This window comes from Rhinolophus sinicus, chromosome 7 (assembly GCF_057876585.1).
Source record: "Rhinolophus sinicus isolate RSI-liver-muscle chromosome 7, RSI-T2T, whole genome shotgun sequence".
In the NCBI taxonomy this organism is placed as follows: domain Eukaryota; kingdom Metazoa; phylum Chordata; class Mammalia; order Chiroptera; family Rhinolophidae; genus Rhinolophus; species Rhinolophus sinicus.
In genome coordinates, this window is record NC_142507.1 from 54,314,061 (window position 1) to 54,335,934 (window position 21,874).

Consider the following 21,874-nt stretch of genomic DNA (forward strand, 5'->3'; position numbering starts at 1 on the left):
TGGACCACGGGCCTGTGATGACGTGTGCACACAGGAAGTCACCCCTTGCCTGCTTCATTCCTAGAGATGGTGTCCTATTTTTTAAGAGCTGGCTTTGAATTTAGGAAAATAAGGACGTTTCCTTCCACCAGGTAATTCAAGGCGACAGCCCTGGATCTTTCCGAGACACGTCTAAATCTAGTGTTTTATTTCCAGCCCCACTGACTAACAGCATGGGTGCAAGGTCTCGGTTATTTTTGAAAGGGGAGAGAAAACCACCACCACCAAAACATGACAGCTGCAGCAAACAGGTTGCAACTTGCCGTCAGACACGGCTGGTTCTCTGTCTGGCAACATGGTTGGTGTGGCTTTTTCTCACAGAAGTGGTGGCATGTGTGGAAGAGTCGGGACATCTGGCTGGCGTCACACATCTGGGTGCAGTGTCTCCACAGGCGCGGTGGGAAGTCTGGACAAGGGTGCCAGTACGCTCTCCTCAGCGTGTTTCTCTCCTCTTGTTCAGCGACGATGTTTTGCTCAACGTCTCCACTTTGCACATGGATGCGCCATGAGAGGGAAGCCAGCTGCCTTTCTTCCCACAGTGCATTTCCTTCATCAAGGGGAACGCTGTCAGCCTCTCTGAAAGGTTATTAAATTAAAAACCAGATGGCTCCTCTGGCAAATCCTTCTGAGTCAGTTTCTCTATTTGCAATGTTTTCTTTCTTCTGATTAAAAAATATTTCCATGTTTCCCGATTTGGAAATGATTAATAAAATGCACAAAAATGGAGAAAAACAATATGTTTGGAAGAAGCACTGTTCCCATGGGAAGTGTGTCTTCCACGGTGTTTGTGGTGGTGTGACGGAGGGGGGCTGGGGGTTCAGACCCTGCCCTGTCACCGTTATGGCGTGGCCTTGGTTGGGCGCTTACCTCTCTCCGTCCCAGACTTTCCTTCTCTAAAATGAAGCGTGTAAAACAGCTCTCACGGGATCGTGCTGATGGTTTGATAACAACTGTAAGACCAGGCAAAACACCTGGCATGTATTTGGGGCTTAAGAGATGCGTGTATTCAGCCCACGGTTACACATGGACTCCTACTATGCGCCAGGCTTCCCGGAACTCAGTGCAGTGAAGGAGGCCGACACCGAGCGACGCAACCCCAAAGAAAAGGCGGAGTTACAGTTGAGACGAGTGTCCAGGAGGGCACAGTGCACTTAGCAGGGACCTTCTCTGAGGACATTTACCCCACTCAGGACGAGCAGGGGTGGGCTGGGGTGGGGTCCTCCAGGTGGACCAGTGGGAGCGGCGGACCACAGGGGGAGAGGCAGGGCCGATAAAAAGGTGCTTTCTCGAAGTCACCAGCACATGGCTTCAATGGGTGGAGCCAAGGGACCAACACCCTGGCACTGTCACCGGCACCCCTGGGCCCTCGGTTCCCCTCTGCCCCTTCCTCTACTTTTCTTCCATTGGCTCTCTGTTCTGTCATCTCTCCCTTCCTTCTTTCTCTTTCCCTCCTTTGAGACACTGCCTTCGCCTCTCTTTCTCTCTCCCTCTTGTCTCCCTTTCACTGGCTCACCCTCTTCCTCACGCTGTCCTGTGAGACCCACAGCGGGAACCCCACCATGAAGGGTCGACAGTCCCTGTGGAGACACCAGTCTTTGCTGCAGGCTGGTTTTGTGTACCCAGCAAGCTTTTATTTCGCACCTCCCAGTGCCCAGATACCAATGGCATAAGATGAAACCACACGGGGCCCCTGCCTGGGGAGCCCCCAGCAGAGGAGAGTCCTGGGATGTGAGTGGGAGAGCTGCGCAGAGTAGGGACACACGTCCTTGTCCCCTGGGACCACAGCACCAGTTTTTCTAGTGACCACAGGACCCTTGCAGTTTCCCTGCCACCGCCCAGACCTCCGAAACGGCCACAACCTCCCCTCTTTCATACCCGTCATGCATCCGTCTGTCCCTGTGGAACAGCTCTGGGGGGACAGCAGGTCAATTAGGCTCAACTTATCCAGACCCTGCTCATTACCTGCCCCCTCCCCAATGCTCAGGTCCCCTCCACACCCGCCCCTCTTCCTCCCGCAACTCCTATCTGTGGGCACGACCGGGACACTGGGCATTGTCCTCGCATTTCCTCCTCCGTCACCCACAGCCAGTGAGGCAGGCCTGTCCATTCCGGTTCCTCTAGTTCTTTCACGCCTTCCCGACTCCCCATCCCAGCCACACCTCCCCGGTGGAGGCAGCTCCTGTCCCTTGTACATCACTCAGCAGGGTCCCCAGCTGGTCTACTTGTCTCGTGGTCATCCTGGTGTTCCCTTGACCCCTCCCCATTCTGCAGGCAGAGAAATCTTTCCAAAACACATGACCCTCCCCTGCTCACAACCCATCAGAGCTCCCACTGGCCTAGGGTGAGGGGTAGGGCAGGGGTGCTGTCAGCCTCAGGGTGGAGACACCCTGCCATATACACACCCTCTGTCTAGGACTAACAGTCGTGGAAGCACGGACATCTGTGCGTGATCTCGTGTTTCATGGCCGCGCACGTTCAAGGCTGTCCCTATGATAACATCACTCCGCTGTCTTGTATGCTGATGTTTTCTCAGTGGCAAGGGAGGCTAGCCTGATGGAAATGACTGATACCCTGGGCACTCCCACAGCCACGGTCGGGTGACTGAGTACCATCTCTCCTACATCGCCAGAATAAAAGAAACAAGTACATAAATGGGAACTGCTGGCTGTGAGAGAGGATTGAGTCTAAACTCCTTAAGCTGCTCACAGAGGCCTGGCCCCTGCCTGCTTTGCTCACCTTGAGTGCAGCTGAGCCCCTGATAAGCGACTGCTTATTCTCTCCCCCACCCCGCGCTTCCCCCACCTCCGACCCTCTGCCTGGAGAACCCTCAGGCCCAGAGAGTCACCTCCTCCAGAAAGCCTTCCTGGATCAAGTGCCCTAGTGGAGCTCCCTTACCCCCACGCTCCTCTCTCTCACCTCCCACCATGCGATCTATCCATCTAGTGTGTCCTTGCTCCTGGGACTTCCCTTTGCACCGTCGGGGCCAGCCCAGGTGGCCAGGCCCTTGGAAGAAGCTCAGCAGAAGTGCCAAAGGACACACGGAGGCTCCAAGGGCAGTGACGCTTAAGCCTGGTCCCATCTCACACCCCTCTGCTTTCTCTCCCGGCTGCTATCGGCTGCTATCGTTGGTTTTCATTCAGCTCCACCCACCTGAGGCCTCAGTCTGCCACCTGTGAGCTTTTCTCTCCTGGTCGAGCCTTGTCTGACAATCTGCCATCAGTCACAGAGCGTGACTCGGAAGCAAAGTCATTTCACAGCTCTTAGGTTTTCACATACAGAGAGGCAAGAACAACAGTGATTGGGATTCTTGCAAAATATTTCCTCAAAGACGTCAGAGATGATCTCTTTCTCATCTCATTTGATTTCTGGGACCATTTCTGTGAGGCAGGTAGGACCGGACATTAGCCCTATTTTAAGCACTAACGATCATCACCATTTGTTAAGCGTCAGCCGCAGGCCACGCAGGCCAAACCTGGTGTGCATTATCTCATTTAATCCTCACAAAACAAGATTCATTAAGGTCATTTCCCCTGTTCTTGAGTTGGAAACTCAGGCTCAGCGAGATTAGGGAACCGGCACAAAATAAAACATCTCCTCAGTGTGAGAGTCTGCGGGTGACCTTGGTCTGGCTGATCCCGCAGCGCCATCTTCAACCATATTATGCTGCTGGGGAAGCGGCGGCCCGGAAAGCCGGAGCGGGAGACTGCTGGGGCTTCTCCCTTTCTCTGGTATCTGATCCCGGCCTGTACTGCAGTGAGCCAGCCTCACAGGGGACTCAGCCACAGCAGGGCTGCCCCGTTCAGCAGCGTGTTCAGCAGTGTAGGTTGTGCACTGTGCAAATCCAGGAGCGCCATTCAGCAGGATGTCAATGTGAATGGCGCCCCCTGGAGGGCAGTGCCACGGAGGCGGTGGCTCCGGCTGGAGCCTCAAAGGAAAGAAGGGGTGTCTTTCTCCTCTCAGTTGTGCTTTCCAAAGAGAATTAGAGGCAGGCAGCTCCCCCCGAGGGCAAATGCTGAGGCGGGCACAGAGCTACAGTCTCACCTGGGCAGGGTTAGTGTGGGAGGGAGGTGGGGAACGCCCCGTGACCAAGAACAGAGAGAAACAGGCTGGAAGAAATATCCTGGGAAGGGGTTTCCTTGTTACTGCTTCCCAGGGCAGTGGGGCTTCCAGGGCAGGACGTGGAGGTCTGGCTGGACAGCCACCCCTGCCACTGAGGAGAGGGGGAGCTGGGGAGGAGGCCGGACACAGAGTAAGTGGGAAGAATTCTGACTTGGCAGAGGCAACCTCCCTGATCTGGGAGACACGGCTGTGGGGTCCTGGGGGACGCTGCAGAATGCTCCCTGACCACACGCAGCCGGCACTGGAGGGTGCTTGCCTCTGACCTCTGACCTCTCCACAGGCCTGGGCATCCAGGCCACATACTTCCTTGGATTTGTGGGCTGGGCTTTGGCCACAGGAAGGGTGACAAAGTCTGGGGCAGGCAGGGTCTCAGGGGCTGGTCCAGGCCCGCCTGTCACACAGCCAAACCACCCAGACCTGGGTGTACCTGATTAACTGGAAAGTCCTGGAATATACTTGAAATAATGCTAATTCCAAAGCTCAGTACTAGGCAGAGAAAGGAAGGGACGCAGCCAGCACACACTCAGCTCTCCCCCCAAGGGGCTTTCTCACCCGAGGGACTTCTAACTGTCCAGAGCTGGAAGGAAAGACTCATGTTCGGGGCTCAGCCAGGCGGCCCCCGCACCCCCGGCCCTCACCTCCACAGCCGCAGAGCAGAAGGAAAGGCTGCAGCTGGGGTGACAGTGCCCTCAGCATCATACTCCCTTTCTCTGCCTCTTGAGCTGAGAGATTCCTGCTGGAGGAAAAGACGGAGCAAGACAAGGAGATGACCCATCTGGAGGTTTCTTCTCCTTTGCAGGGCCTGAAGGGAATGGTATGAAACCCCCTTAACGTCAGCTGCCCCCTCAGAGCTCTGGGCCCCACCTGCCCAGCTGAGAAATGAGGCACCTGGGCCACAGGCGCTTTCGGCCCCTTCCAGCTCTGAGCAGCTGCCACTCTCCCGTTGCCCACAGAGGACGGAGAGCTGGTTAAGTGGGGGGGGGGGGGACCCTGCGGCTCCCATCCTTGAGGGGCCATGTTTGGAAAAACACAGACTCCCAGGAGGGTTGCCCGAAACCGCCCTAATGGTGACATATGTGGCCAGGACTACAACAGAGGCTGTGCTGAGGGTCTCTGCCTGCAGGATGGGGTTCTCCTACGAGCATTAGCCCGGAAGCCTGGGCTGCCCCAACTTCTGGGCTTTTCTGAGGGACGGAGAGACCAGCAAAGACCTGGGCAGGTTGAGTCAGCTTTGTCCCTGGGAGTCACCGAGCCTTGGGCTACCTCTAGACCAGCAAACCGCACTCTTTGCAGATAAGGAAATGGAGGCCAGAGAGGAGCATGCTGGGCCCACCCAAGTCCACTGTGCTCACCGCTGAGCTGCCTCTTTCTACCCCACGAGGCACCAGTCATGCCAGCCCGGGATGGTCGGCGCCAGGAAAAGGATCCTTAACTGGGAGCTCAGATGCTCTCCAACTCGCTGTGTGACTCTGGACAAGTCACTTCCCTTCTCTGGGCGCCTTGGTTCCTTCATCTAAAAAATGTGAGGATTTGGCTAAATACACTAAAGAGCCCCGAACCAAGACTTTTGACCACAGAATTCTACCTATGTTTCCTGAAACAGAACAGGAGAAGGTGAGCTGGTGCCTCGGCCATTAAAAAAGAGTCAGAATGGCTACTCTCAGAGTCACCGTACAAGCCAAGTTGTCTGCCCGTCTGTCTCTCTCCTTCCCTCCTCCTCCCCACGGCCCCAGAGAGGCCCCCCGGAGGCTCCTGCATCCCAGCGTCTCCAGCCCTGGCTCTGTTTTACAGGAAGCAGCCATCACAGGAGACACTTGTTACATGTTGCCAGGCAACAAAATGCTGCCTGAAAAGTACAACCCACCTCTGACACTTCATAGGACTGGGACCAGCAGATGAGCGGAGGCTGCCCGAACAAAGGAGAAGTGTCGGGAGGGAAAACGTTGGAAAGCAAAATGAAAGAGCCCAGACAGTTGCATAATGTGCCAAAAAGCAAACAGATGGGAGAAAAAACTGACTCACTGAAATGAGGGAGATAGACAGAGAGGGGATGTGGAGAAAAATCCTCGGGTGTCAAGTCCTCAGAAGGCCTCCTCTTTGCATTTTTTGATCAAATCTGTCATGATTCGAGTGGAGTGGGTGACAAGGAAAGACCACAGTCGTGATAATGGTGGTGACATGTCCTTAGCCAAACACTCGTCTGTGGGCTTCTATGGTTATCTGATGAGTGATTTTATGAAGCGCCCTCCAGCAGTGGCACAATTCTCCCCAGACATTCCAGGAAACACAATCATTTCCTGAAACAAAGATGGCTACTACCATCATTGTCATCTGTTCACCCAAATACGTGTCACTCATTGGCTTGGCAGCTTAAGTGACCTTTGGCTCTAGAATTTTCAAGCACAGAGTGAATCAGCGAGAGCCAGAGCCAGCCCCGAGAGTGCTCGGGATGGATGACTCCCCAGCTGCCAGGGGGACCTTGGATGGGGGTGTGGGGACAGCAGGTGGAGGACCCTCCCCCTCCCGGCAGGAGCCCTGGGCTAGCATTGAGACTCTGCCTCACTTTACCTCTCCAAGGTGCCATTCCCTCATTTCCAAAATGGGACAATTACTCCCGCCCCATCCACTTCACCACATGCTGGGCCACAGAGGAGAAGCCGCCCAGACTGGAAAGCGCTGACCTATAGCCTAGTGTTCTTTACTTGTTCAGAAATCATTACTAACATCCACAAGTCTGGGCACTCCAGAAGACATCCTCTTACAGACCTACTATCTGCTGGGGGACAGGTAATTAAACGGCAACCTCACACATTGGTGGGCGAGTTACCCGCTGCCCTTGGCCCCCGTTTTCCCATCAGTGAAATGGAGATAGTACTGCAACAGCTTCCCAGAGGGTCCAGTGGGATGGTGTATGCAAGAAGCACGGAAACGCTCTTATTAAATGACGGCTCTCTCCTTCCTCAGGCTTGAGCGCACCCTGGCTCAGGGTCTCCCCAGCCCTCAGGCTTTGCCTAATTTGGCCGCAGTGACAGTCTGGAAACCCTCAGGAGAGTCTAGTCTAATTTCTGAAATAATGAAAAGCCTCAAGACACACTTATTCCCTCAACGAAATGCAGCGTTTAAATTATAAACAAGAACAAAACAAATTAGGAACGCTGGTAACTAAGTGGGAGCAATTTCGTATGTTAAACTTGACAAAATAATTATAAAGCTACTGCCCAGTTAACTATAGTCACATCTAGTTAACTCTGTAAGTTGGAGAAGATAGCTGTTTACTTCATTAATTTTGACACATACTTTCTCAGGAAATCTCTAGTCTCCAACCCAGGCCACCCCCCCGAAAACTGGGGTGGCATTCAAGGATGAAGAGCTGTTTCTACCTGTATCCACTAACAAAAAGTGACTTCTCACTGAAAATTGCTGGTTTTCTACAGCATCAATCACAATTTCTGTCTAGGTACCAGATAGCATGCCCTCAAACCGATTATAAAATGACATCAGAGTCCACACGAAAAGATAAGCTTATTTTTCTTTGCACAGTATACTCTTTGCCCTTTGATCACATAAGACAACTCCCCAATTTAACAAACAGCCTGAGAACCCTGCAGCAGGCAGTCAGGATCCAGGGGTCCCAGGCCTCCGCCACCCTGCAAGTCAGGGGACGGAGCAAATCCCCAAGCCTCGCTGAGTTGTCATGTCCTAATCCACCAAATGGGGACTCTGGACTCCATCCTGCCCGCTCACTTCTTAGGGCGGTTGGGAGAAGCCAAAGAACATAGTTTTGTAATTTATGTCTCCCCAGCTTTTCATGCCTTCCCTTGCCCGTACTTCATAACCCACCTAGGACGTAGGTAAGACAGGCTTAGATCTCCAACCTACAGACCAAAACAATGAAGCCCAGGAAAGGAAAGGACCTAGCGTGTGTCAAGAACCAACTACAGTCATAGGCACTTGTCTTATTTAATAGAAGGTAAGTGACTTGCCCAAGGTCACAAGGCTGGTCCATAATTAAGCTAGGCTGTGAGCCGGGGTTTTCTGACTTCAGGTGCCACTGCTTTCAATTTTGTAGGCAACAAAACCTTACATTTAGAAGTCTGATGTGTTATTACTATGGGGATTCAGAACAGGCCTCCCTAAGACGTGCCTCTTGGGCATGTGAATTATTTTGAGGTGAAAGCAACTGAGACCCTGTGGGCCCACGAGAAACTTTTACATCTCCCTTAAGAATTTAAATTAGGGCTTTGTCCGTATAAGAGTTAGCACCAGAGATAATTTTTTTTAAAACTTTTATTTATTAAGTGTGTTTTTCCAGGACCCATCAGCTCCAAGTCAAGTAGTTGTTTCAATCTAGTTGTGAGGGTGCAGCTCACAGTGGCCCATGTGGGGAGCGAACCGGGAGACCTTGTTAAGAGCACCGTGCTCTAACCAACTGAGCTAACAGGCCGCCCTCAGAGATAACTTTTTTGACCTAGCTATAGGGCAGGGCAAACATCTAATTACAGAACATCTGCCCTTCTTATCGTCCTGTGAATGACTCTCCTCCCCGCTGAAGCCCCAAAGCACCTTACCCATCCTTAGCTCAGAATGTCATATATGCCTCATTTTAACTTTCCATCTCTGGACCTCTCATGAATGTGGGGATCCCATACATAGGTACATAATTAAATTTGGTCTTCTCTTGTTAATCCGTCTCATGTAGATTTAATTATTAGACCAGCTGAAAGGTAGACCAACTCTGAAGGGTAAAGGAAAGTTTCTTCTTCCCCCACATTACAATCATTGCTAATGTTACTAAAAAGGAACCAAACTGGTTTCATCATGGGTTCACTGGGGTCAAACAGCAGAAGATCGTGGAAAGTAAAGCAAGGAATATGGACTTAATTTTCTAGAGGGAGATACTGAAGTCTTTTAGAGGTAATACAATGGATCTAGGGGTGTACAATTTGAAGCCAGAGAAGTGACTCCTGTAGTCTTGTGTAAGGTGACAGGGGTCTGTATCCATGACGGAGCAGGAAGAGATGACTTTGAGAGACTTTAAAGAATAAGAACCAGGGTGGTGGAGGAGCAGGAGTCTGATTGGGACAGAGTCCTGTGAGGACTTGCTGAAGGATTCGAGACCATTCGTTTAAAGATGATGAAACCACTTCTCAAATACATAAGGGGCCTTCAGGGGAAGAGGGAATGCCAGTCCACTGCACTGGGTATTCCCCACGTGGTAAGTACTTTACCCTGTGTTAAGGGCTTTTTGTGAATTATCCATTTCCCGGATGTCGTGGGGCCAGCTTGCCCAAGGTCACCTGCTAGCAAGAGCGTGAGCAAAGACCCTCACCCATGTGTGCCTAGATGGTGATGGTTTCACCACCAGCCTATGCTGCTTGAGTTTCTCATGTGTGGCTACAGAAAACAGAGCTAGGATCCAAGACAGCAAGTACAAGAGTTCAATTTAACCAACACTAGAAGGTAGGTCTAAGTCGGAGCTGTCCGCACCTGGAGTGAATGGTCTTTTAAAGTGGTGAGTTCCCTATCCCAAGGGTGTGATCAACAGAGATAGCGTGACTCTAGTCAGGTGAAGTACACATATAGTGTGCAAGGTACTTGGTGGAACCAGGAACCAACTGTCCTCTGACCCTGAGCTCAGGCTGTACCCATCGTGGACTTCAGCCTCTGGCCCGCTGACGCTACTGTCAGCATGTGTTGGCTCAGCTGAAACATGTCGAAAATTTTCAAAAGGCATTTTACTCCCTCGCTGGTGGGTGCCTGCGCTGGAGATACAGGGCATACGGGAATCGCCAGGGGCAAATGAAATAACCTAAAGTTGACATAATACGGATTTCCTGTCTTGACTAATGTCAGCCCACAAATAGATGTGGCTGCCGTGGCCTCCACACCCCCTCCCTTTTCCTCACCTTAGCTGCCTCCAAGGACTCCCACCCTTGTGGGATTTGGGGCACTGTCTCCTTGCAGTGTGGTGCAGCCCTTTCAACTGGCGGGGGGCGGGGGAGGGCGGGAGGATTTAGCCCAGATGCTCTTGGGCATCATGGTAAGAGATAACGCAGCTTCTCTCCAGTACATCCAGGAGGGTACTAGCTGTGTGTACCGTCCTTGGCAGAATGGGAAGATGGTCACACTAGCCCATTTTTGTAGGGCTTCGTTGTCTCTCGGATTCCCAGGTGGGGAAAGGTTGGATAACCCTTCCCAGCTGGACAAAGAACCTGGCATTTAGGACCCGGCCCTTAGCTGGATCTACCTAAAGCAAAGATACTGGAAGCAGCAAGATGGCACCGGTCACTTCCCAGCAGACAGAACGGAGGGAAACCCAGGCTTTAGTGTAATACAGGCTGGTGTCATTTGGGGATTGACTCAAGTGGAAATGGAATGCTTTCTCACTGTAATATGGCGTTCACTTTGCACCCACACCGTCCCAACCTTAGTGCTTCGGAATGCCAATTTTACGGAAATTTCCCTCACTTCCCCGGTTCTTGATTCTCCTAAGAAGTGTCATCCATTAATTAAAATATAATGCACACGCAATAGAATATTATTTAATGTAAATAAAGGTACGAAGAAACTTATCACAAATGAACGGTTTTCATGCTGAAGCGTCAGAGAGCACAAAATTAGAAAGCTCAAATGAGCTTTCTCAAGAGAGCTCGAATGAGAAAGAGGAAAGAAGTGTGTTGAATCAGAAATAACAGAAAGAGAAAGTGAAGGAGTAGGAATGGAAAAAAAAAAAAAAAGAAAACGTAAAATCTGCACAGGAAATGAGAATGAGAGTGCTGCAAGAGACCGGAATGGGAAGCGGGCCTGCAGCGGAGAATCAGCCCTGAGGCCATTCCTGGCTGCCCGCGGGCGCTCGCACTGCACGGATTGAACCTGAACTCTGCTGGCTCCTCCTCTGCAGCCGCCCTTGCCGTGGAGGCCCCGCCCACCCGGCCCCCAAGTTCGCGCTCCCCCCTCCCCCCTCCCCCCGCCCGCCACCCTCTGTCGGAGCGCGCCTCGGCCCCGCCCACATCAATCTCCACTTGCCCTTGGCCGTGCGGGAACTACCCGCACACACGAGGTTTCTCCCCGCGGACTACGCGCTCCCGCGTTCCCCGGTGGGCGCCCATGGCCAGCCCACAGCCGCCGGTGCTGGAGAGCGAATGGAGCCGTGCCTCGGGTCACCCGTCACCTGCACAACTCCACCTGCCTGGACACTGGTCCTCCCATAGACGTCCTGCGGCCACAGAGGGCTCTAAGTGCCACACCCGCCAGGAGAAAGGACTGCGGCCGCCGCCCTAACCGCTGAAGTCAATGGCTGTTAGGTCGGAAGGGAAACAACCCTCAGCAAGCAACTTTCCATTGCTCTTTTCTGGGAGAATTGTATGTGAAAACGGAGCCATTGAACCTTACTCGCCAAGCCCTGTTGATGTCAAACACCAGTTCCTGAGGAAGACGAAAAGGGGTTTGGGGACGGGAGGAAAAACAAACGCTACCTATTTCCATCAAAAAACAAACACTTATACATTAAGTCATGCCCTCTCATTGTAGAAAATACAATACGATGTAATGGAAAATATCACATGTAACATTCCACAGAGTAAACGACTTAATATTTACAGTATTTCCTAATCATTTTCTATGCATGTTATAATACCGATGTATTTTAAATGGATAACATCCTATGTAATACTATTTTGTGTGCTTCTTTTACAAATATCACACCATGGCTGTCTTCCTACCTTATAGTCTTCAAAAGGCTGATTTTTTTTCAAACTGCTGCCTAACTAGCCATCATAATTTATTTCACTGTTTAAATCCCGGACCGTTACTTGGTTTCTGATTCTGCCCTATCGGAGGTGGCATCATGCTGAAGAATCTTGACATAAATTGATTATGGCATTAGAATAGCTTCCTTGGAGGCGCATGACTGGGGTAAAGTTACAAATTTGTACAGGTGCCCGTGACAGAACTGTTAGTTTTCCAGAAAGGTAGTGCTAGTTTTCTTTCTTGCCATCAGGGTGACAGAAACAACCCACCCACCCCACCACCACCAATAACAATTTGTTAAGCACTGAATTATATTTATTTAAAATTTTGTCAATTCCAGAGGGGAAAAAGTCATTGTCCTTGCAGTTTTAATTTGTAATTCCTTGATGAGTGAGGCTGAATGTATCTGTGTTTCATTTTATTGGCTTTTTGTATTTCTTCCTTTCTGATTATCTTTTATGTTTAGCTTATTTTTTACCGAGAAGATGAGTTTTTCTGACTGGTATCTAAGACTGCTTTGTAAATAGGGATATTTGCCTCTTGTCATGTTTATGGCAAATATTTTTCTTAGCGTAACATTTGCTTTTTAAATAAGTCTATATTTTTGAAGGACAGAAATCTAAAATTGTATGCACAATGTTATCAAATACACCAGTCTTTTCCTTCATGTTTCTTCTCTTCTGAGATTTTTATGCTCTTTCCCATCTCAGAATTGATTAAATATTCACTTTGTTTTCTAGAGTTTGTTCATGGTTCTTTTACATCTAACTCTGTTTGGAGTTTCTTTTAGTGGCTGGTTAGAGATGGAGTTCTAATTTGGTTTTTCATCCAAATACCCAATCTCCCCTTTAACATTTATTGAGTAACCTAGTGCTTCTTAATTGGTTTTCTTTTTTAAATATTGGGTTCTTACACACTAGGGTTTATTTCGGAATTTTCCATTAGGTTTCATCGATCTGTCATCACTGATTTTTCAGTAGTGCCACAAGGACTTTAGTTTTATAATGCATTTTAATATCTAGTAGAAAAAGTTCCCCTCATGGTCTTCACTTTAAAAAAAAAAAAATTGAGCTCATTTATTAAAACATCCACAGAATCAGTAGTTATTCCCCCCTTAAAATTTCTAATTTTGTTTGTTTCCTAACTCTTTTCCTCGATTAGATTTCTTAGACATTTGGTATCTTTTAGATTTATAAACTCTGTTCTTCTGGGTTTTTCTTAAATTCATTAATTCCCGTCTGTCTTTGTTATAAACTTCATCTGCTCTCCTGAAGTTTGTTTTGTTCTTTTAATGAATTCAATTTCTTTTCATGCTTCATTTTTTTACAAAATGAAAAACTTAAGGATTCTTTTCATCTGAGTACAACTTTGGTCACACCCTGAGTTTTGATATATAGAGTTGTCATTATAACCTTTCAAATAGTAGCTCAAATAATTCTCTTCTGACCAAGTTGTAATTGAAGAGACTGATTTAAAAGTCCCCGCCAGAAGTTTCCTTTCAGTTGAAGATTTATGGCCTTGTAATTAGAGAATATACCTGAAAATTCTTTCTGATGTTTTGAAACATGTAGCCAAGAAGTTGATGGACTTTTGTAAATGTTCCATGAATGCTTTAAAAAATGTATTATTTGTTTACAGGTTACAAAGTTCAGTATTTATTCAGATTCTCAACCTCCTTATTTATTTACTTTTGCATAAAATTTCACAGTTTTACTGAGTTTAGTCTTTTTATCTATATTAAATGGTTTCTTTGGACCATTTAATGATTTTTGCTTTGAATGAAACTTGGTTTAAAAATGGTGACTTCTACTCAGTTACCCTTTGGTTTGCACATACCTAAGAAATCTTTGTTACTCATTTATTTTTCTGGGTCCTTCCATTTCAGGTACCTCCTCTGTAAATAGCATGAAATTAAATTTTGCTTTTTAAATCCTATCTAGGTAAGAGGCGTTGTCTTCTCAAAGGGAAGCTAAACTCAATTATGTCGATTGTTATAAATCTTAAGTCTGGTTTTCGCTCATCTTGCTTCATGCTTTGTGTTTTTAAATTCTTCCTTCTTGCTTCCTTTGTTTTTCTGTCTGTGATGTTGTTTGTGTGTCTCATCCGGGAATGTGGAAAGCGCACATCCTCAGGGTAGGGAAAAGCAAGGCTCTCAGGCAGGGTGTTGAAGCCTCACCTCAGCCTCTCCCTGGCTCTGTGACCCCAGGCACATTGCTTAACCTCTCTGTGCCTCAGTCTTCTCACATGTGGAATGGAGATAATACCTCACAGAGCTGTGGTACGGATCAAGGGACATGATACCTGGTTGGTACTATTGTTATACTTTAAAATTTCTATCTGTGGTTATCTTTAAGTTAAAAATAATGATTTAAACTACATTTCTCTAATTATTAAAATCAAGCGATTAGGCTTTTGAAATTCTCTTCTACCTAAGACGATGAATGTAGCATGCTTTTACTATTCCTTTCTAGCCTTTGTCTCTGACCCTTCTAATCTGAGGGTTTGCAACCCTCTAATTATTGTGGAATTATTGTTTTTATTTCACACAGCTACTCTTTCTAAAATCTTTTTTTTTTGACATTAGAACTTGGATTTGCAACGACACTTAAATGTCATCTGGATTTCATGTCACTTGGTGTCAGTGCTGTCCACCAGTCTTTCTCTCACAATGTTCCATTATCAAGATCTTAATTATGATTCATCCCTTGGCCAACCGGTAGGCGAGTGCCCCCAAAGCGTAGGGTGTCTACCTTCTGAGCCCACAAAACTCCAGGAATGGCTTTTGTTCCTCTTGTTTCCTCGTGTGAACGACAGTAACGCCCTAAGTGCCCTGGGATTTACGGTTCCTGAGGAAAAGTCTGCCCCGCGTTGCCTGCATGCTTCCAGGATTCCTTACCCTTATGATCCAGTAAATTTTCCAGAAAAAGAAAAGTTATCTCACCTCCCTTCTAACGGAAACAGAAAGCCTTTTTGATCAGCCTAATCTTAACCTCCCACCACCTTTCCAGCCGGCTAATCCTGGAAAAGTTTTTTTTGGTGCCGGTCCTTGACTATGCATTTATCGAAATTATTCTGGTTTCTTCCTCCAAAACAACTCTAGCTCTTGGATTTTTTGTTTTGTTTTGTTTTTTGAACCAGAGATCTCAGCCTCAGGAGCATGGCGCACCAACCACCTGAGCCACCGGGCCGGCCCTGGCTCTCGGATTTAGCCTTGACTCTAGAGCCTCCAGCCTGCCCCATTCCCCATCTTCTCTCCTCGCTTTGTTCTTGTCTTCTGCAGTTCGAGAGCACTTGGAAGCTTGTCCTCCACATTCCAGGCTTTCAAAAATTCAGAGCCCCCAGTGCGGATTTTCTTTTTGCTAAAACAATCCTGGCATTCAATGCCAGATACGGTTTCATTTCACATGGGCCCCCTCTTCTCTGTCACGCCTAAGAATCTTCTAAGGTTGCTTTTTGTTCCTCGTAATTCAACATTCTCCAGCACCTTCAGGATTATTTTCTTCTCTCTGGATGCTGTGCAGATTTGTTTCAAAGGCCTCCTATAGGATCGATCCCCTGCCTTCTCTCCTTTCCTCACGGTCCCCCACCCCATCATGAATCCATCTTTCAATTCCGAGTGACCAGTGCACACCTGGTCTGGGGAGGCAGGATTGCCTTAGGCCTCCTCTGCCCCCTGGGGTGCCGACTTCTCCTTTCTCCAGCTAGAGGGCAGGGCACCCGCCTCTACCAGGCTTCAGCTGGTGTGGCAGAATACTTTCCTCACCAATTAGTCCTCTGACACGCCAAACCAGCGGTTTACAAATCTTTAGAATCACGGACTCCAACTAGTAAAAATTTTTGAGTTCACATCCTTCCCTTTCTCTCTCTCTCTCTCCCTCCGTCTCTCTCTATAATATATATATATATATATATTCCTCACAAATCGCACCCACGTTTTACTGTCTACCTGCATATTAAATATTAGCAAAGCTTAATTTTTTAGATTAAAATAACTATGACTAGAAGTTTTTCTGATCATTTCTTCCCATCATCCCTGGGGGTCCACAATGGAGGTTGTGCCTCCCACCCCAGGGGCCGTGAGAAAGCAGCCCTCGGTCCACAGTTCCCAGGGCCTTCTCAGCTCAGCCCCACACACGAGCACTCTGCCTGGGCACTCGCGTCCCGCCACGCGGTGGGCTGCACCCTGTAGACCGTCTCCCTCCTGCTTCCTTGGAGTTGCAGTCTCTGGCAAAGGTGAGAGGGGTTTGTGGGAAGGAAATGGGGACGGGAGGGAGGTTCCTGCTCCCGGCTTCTGGCTGGTGCAGAGCTGGGTGTCTGTGCCCGAGGCAGGAGAGAGTGGAGGCAGGAAGCCTTTTTTTGTCTCCCTTGCAATGGGGGGTGGCTCTGTTTGAATGAGAGAAAGAAGGGACCACTGATGGTTTTTCTCCAGTCCCAGGGGCCAGGTCTCCAAAAGCAGATTTCTCGTGATAATACAAACATGCAGAAAAAGATGCACGTCCCTAATATTGTCCCCAGGCACCTGTTGGCAAGCTGGGGGCCTGAGATACTGAGGCAGCCCGTGTACATCATGGAGCCTCAGGACGGCAGACTCCAAAGGGAGTCCATTGGAGAGGCTGGAAGGTCACTTACCAAACCTGACTCAGCCCACCCCACCCACGCTACAGGAAGCCCACTGCTCCTCCCAGGGAGACAAACACACACGTGTGAGCTGGCAGACCTTTGTGCAGGGCGTGCCAGGAAAGCCCGCCTCCTCAGCCGACTGCCCTGAGGACGAAAGCCGGCAATGGTCCCTTCACCAGCAAGTCCGCCCTGCGTGTGGCAGTGTCTAACGAGGAGGTTCCTCAGATGGGCTCTGGGTGGTCTGTGGGAGGTGGGCTGGCGGCCAGCAGAATCCCAGAGAATGCCAAGTGCCACAGCTGTCAGGCCACGGGTCCCATGATACAATGCCTTGGGGGGGGGGGGGTCCAAGGAAAAGACGCCTGCTGTCGGCACTGCCTCTGGGAGGCCGGCTGCTGCCCTCCCCACAGCACGCTGCTCTGGGTCACTACGAGTGCCCCCTCCCTCCTTGGAAGGAGCAAATGTGAAAAACCCTTCTTGTCACATAAAAGCCAGCCCAAGATAGGAGAAATGTCTTTCAAAATGCGTCTTGCTGAAGCGGGATTTCCATAGCAACCTCAGAAGAGCGTGCGTACAAATAGAGGTAAGTCCAGGCGGATGGAAGCCACCTAGAATGGGAACGAGCCAGCAGGAGTTTTTCTGGAACCCATCACAGCACTGCGATGTGACCTTGGGCAAGTCTTTTATTCCCTCTGCTAGCTGGGGTGACAGGACCATTATCAGATCACAGAGACCAAGGCCATCGTGCCCACATCATCCTGCCACCCCAGCCCGATGCTTCCACCCCCCCAAAGCAGCCCCCCTCCCAGTTTCTTTCCAGCCTCTGGTTGATTAATTCTTGTCTCAAGGTTTCGGCCAATCTTGCTTATTATGTGACACTGGGACAGGACAATGGTCATTTAAGCTTGATTCTAAAAGAAATTGCTTGATCTTTTAAGAGAAGTGCGTTGCCTGAGTAGGAAGAAACATACTTATTCATACACGTTTTCACAGTTCTACAGGTCAGATTCCTCAGAAAGAGTCTCTGAGACTGAGATTGGGGTGCGAGAGGTTTGTTGGGGCTGCTGTCAGGATCACCCCCAGTGGGGAGGGAGGGAGGCAGGACTGGGCAGAGGGAGAAGAGGAAGTGCCATGCAGACATGACAGGGGTCTCTGGTGACTCCCCAGGGAGCCCTGGAGCCCTGGTGGCCCTGGAGGTGAAGGGTCTGGCCTTTGAACTCCTGCATGGACAAGTCACTGGCTGCTTGCTGGCCCTGGGCAGGGGCCTTGACCTTGGCTGAGGCAGCTCCCTTCAGCCAGAGCAGCTCTGGGAGAGGAACTCGGCCACAGCGGACAAGCCTGGCTGAGGGAATGACAGCCTGGGCCTAGAGGGGGCACCTGGGCGGCACGCCACAGCTGCCACTACCTTCGGATCTGTTTAAATCTAACGTGAAGTCAGCCCTGAAGACACTGTGATAAAGTGATGAAGAGCACAGACGCGGGAGGCAGACAAACAGCAAGGCTGGGATTTAAGTGTCAGTCTCAGTGGCTTTGAAACACTCAGATGGGGAAAGTCACCGAGAGCGTCTAGGCCACGGGTTCCCCGCAAGTGCAGGATTCAGCCCGGAGCAGCAAGACAGACATGACGTTCGGAGTCAGAACCAAGTTCAAGTTTCGGCTTCACAGTGACTAGCTCTGTGACCTCGGGCTGGTGCCTTTACATCCACTTCCTCGACTCTAAAATGGGGACAGTCATGGTACCTGTCATAGGTCGATTGCGAGGGCAAACGCAGAAAGCATATGAAGCATTTCACATAAACTGGCACCAGGTAAGCTCCTGAGACCAGGAGCAGTGAGGACACCCACCGGGGCTTCAACGTCAGATGTAAGCAGAAGCCTTTGGCCAAAGGGCCTTTCTATGAGAGAAGGGGGCACTTTCAGAGAACTTGCCATCCGCTTATTGTTTCTCTGGGCCTTTGCCCTGCACTTCAGCTGGGGCTTGCCTGTCATGTCAGAGGCCTGGGGTCTGCCGGGGGCCCGGGTGACCCAGCCTCGGCTGGGCAGCCTCAGCAGGGTCATTTGACGCCAAATGAAATGCAATGGGGCATTTGCAAACTATGCGCTCTAAAGCACTCTTATCGTCCTGTAAAAAATAGTCACCTGTACCTGTGACACGTTCAATAAACAACGACTACACTTTCAGGGACTCTGTCCCCTGTTCAGCCCACTTGCCTGTCTGAAAAATGAGGTGACCGTACGTGCCAAACAGGGTTTGTGTGAGAAGATGCTTTCCAACACCTCACAGGGCCACGCAAATTCAACTACTATTGTTGGAAGACTCGGCTTCCATCACTTACCAAGGAAAACAGGAAGGGCCTAGTCTACCTGTGGTAGGAACGGCTTTGTTCCGAATATAAGCAGAAGACAGCCACAAAATTCCCCAGTGTTAGCAATGGATCTCCGTAATTATTATGCATTTTCACTCTCAGTGGATTGAGGGTACAGTTCACATAACAATCTTGCTTAGCCGTAACCACAAATTCTGTCAAGCAGGTATTATCATCCACAGCTTGCAGATGAGAAAACTGAGGCCCACTGTGGCTTAGCAAAGAGTTCTATGGGTTGGACCCCAAGCACATGCTTTCTCCTCTGCAGAAAGAGCGTCTGTTTACCAGAGAAGGTTCACGAAGCATCGTGAAGTGTGGTCTTCTACAGAGCAGATGATGGCGGGCTCCTGGATGGGGGGGGTACCATGTGTCCCTGGGGCTTTGCACGTCACGAGTGTCTCGTGACACGGCACTGGCTTGCCGAGACTGACCGTGCCAGGCTTGGGGGCCCTCGTCCTGCACCCCCTTAGTATGACTGTGTGTCTGCCGGCCAAATATCTAAAAGGAATGTCTGCAAACAGAACATCTCAAAATAGGTGGGAAATCTGGCTCAACTACCCACATGCGATGTTTTTAGGCTAACTCTCCTCCAGACTTCTGCTCGTTTTCTCCCTGCTGGGACACTGGTGCATGGGAGACCTGGCAATACGGTTGTAAGCGCTGATGAATTAAGGGTGGCTGCCAGGATCCGTGTAAGTTACACGGGATGCTTGACCAGGCCTCCCAACGTAATAACCTCTCGGGTGAACACATCCTCCTTCTATCTCAGGAGACCCTCATTCTAAGACGAGGACACTGAGGCCCAGAGAGGTTAAGTGACTTGCCCAAGATCTCACAGCTACCTAGGCACAGAATCCAGGTTTCTAAGCTAGGTGTTCAGGCTCCACCTGTGACATCAGATTAAAATGAATATCCAGGGTCAGCCTGAAAGGGAGAGGTGTCACCAAGGGCCACGTGAAGGTGGCAGTGGAAGGAGTGGTGACAAACCCTGCCCTTGAGCCTTGGCGAAGGCAGTTCTGAGGGGCTGGCACTACGTGTTAGAGCCCCAGATCTCTGTGAGGCCGTATCGCCCTTCTCTCCCACCAGCTGTTTCTCTGCGTCGCTGTCCAGCCACCAGCCTCCTCAAACCATGTCTCCCAAGGTATGTTCCATCAGCGCAATGCTTCTCAAGCTTTAAGGTGCACACACACCAACTGGCGAACTTGTTAAAATGCAAATTCTGTTCAGTAGTCCTGGGGTGGGGCCTGAGATTCTGCGTGCTGAGGACTTCCCGGGGATACGGTAAGCTGCGGGCCTGTGGCCCACCCTTGGGGTAGCCAGGCTTCAGGACTGTTCTGTTACACACTGGAAAGGGCTTGTGGGAGGATACTTGTGAGAACACCTGGGCCACACAAAAGCCACCCAGTTTCATTACTGCAGGACTTCTCAGAGCCTTTAAAATGCTAGCGAGCATCCTTCATCTCCAAGAGGAAGAGATGCCACAGAAACTGCAGAGTGGTTATACACCAGACAGGGTGAACAATGTAACTAGAGTGCATCGACCTATCGGTGAACAAAGAGGGGACCGAAAATGAGGAATGATACACCTGGGGTTTTTCCCAGCGCACCTCGGTTTCAATGTCCCCACGTTCCAGCTCACATCCAGCCCGGGTCGATCGGCCCTCCCCCTTTCCCGGTGTCTCCTGTGAGGTGTCTCACGGTCGTTCCTCCGGCGGGACCCACACGCGCCTCCCCCCACCCCCACGCCACGCAGGGCTCTGTGCTCGGAAGGCGAGGGACCCGTGGAAATACCTTTCGCAGACGCGGACGGTCCAGGCCGCTATGATCCACAGCGAGATGCTGAAGACGAGCAGCACGGTGCCGGGGCAGATGGTCATGAGCGTCTTCATGACGAAGCGCGTGTTGAAGTTGATCTTGTTGAGGGCGCCGATGCTGCGGGACGAGGCGTCGGTGAAGAGCTTGCTGTGAAGCAGCATCACGCGGGCGATCAGGTAGAGGCGCAGGAACATGGGGATGGACAGGATGATGTCCACGTCCGCCTCGGCCCGCGACGGCGTGTAGGAGAAGGCCAGGCGCGCCGTCCAGAAGAACTTGTACTCGCCGGGGATGGGGTGGATGGCGCACACCAGCATCTCCAGGCTGATGTACAGAATGCGCTCGTAGGTCATGGCTATCCGCCAGTCGTCCGCACCGTTGTCGATCACGAAAAGCTGGCGGGAGCAGAGAGCCGGTTAGTGCGGCCAGACGGAACCCACAGCGGGTCAGGGCCCCCTGTGGCGGCCTCGCTTGTGCGCTGAGCGCCCTGGCTGGGGAGTGGGGACGCCCCGCTGAGACACTCGCTCTGTGCGCCTCCATTTCTGTAACCTGCTTCCCCAGGGCCCTTCCTGCTCGAGGGCGTCCCCAAACTGGCTGTTTCATGAGGAGGGGGGGAAAACAGCTCATTTCTATGAAAACCAGGCCCCTGAGCTCCTGCCTGGGCCTGAGTCGAGCAAGCCCTGGGGGGGGGGGGGGGTGTAGCTGAAAAAGTTGTTTCCTGTGTGAGGGAGGCACTCGGGCTGGCACAGACTCCTCCCCCTTTCAGAGAAGGGACCCACAGGTGTTTGCTGGCAGCACTGTGCTCTCACACCCAGCAGCGGGGTGTCAGTGGTGTGGGACCTGGAGAGGGGCGGCCTGGGTCTGCATCCTGATCCCAACTCTGACTGGCTCTGTGACCTTGGGTAAGTCACCAAACCTCTCTGTGCCTCAGTTTGCTCATCTGGGACAATGACAAACCCTGCTGCCTAGCGGCTGCTGTGAAACTACCATATAATGTGATATACAGAGTGCACAGAATCCTGCCTGGGACTCAGGAAACGCTCTGTAAGTATTAACTATGATTATTTTTAGCATTATTAATGGTTGGGGTCAGTCTTTCTGTAAAATGAGGGCTGGACTCAGCAACGTCTAAGCCCCTTCCAGCCCTAACTTTCCATGAAGATGAGATT

General features: G+C 50.5%; 1 protein-coding gene across 3 annotated transcripts in view; it reads right to left on the minus strand.

Moving 5' to 3' along the window:
* The window catches only part of KCNN3 (potassium calcium-activated channel subfamily N member 3), a 157,183-nt gene that overhangs the window by 37,378 nt on the left and 97,931 nt on the right, over window positions 1–21,874 (minus strand). For all 3 annotated transcript variants that reach the window (XM_074318660.2, XM_019711845.3, XM_019711844.3), the window contains one exon: window positions 20,682–21,100. In XM_074318660.2, coding sequence (XP_074174761.1) covers window positions 20,682–21,100 — 419 coding nt within the window. The remainder of the gene's footprint in view (window positions 1–20,681; window positions 21,101–21,874) is intronic.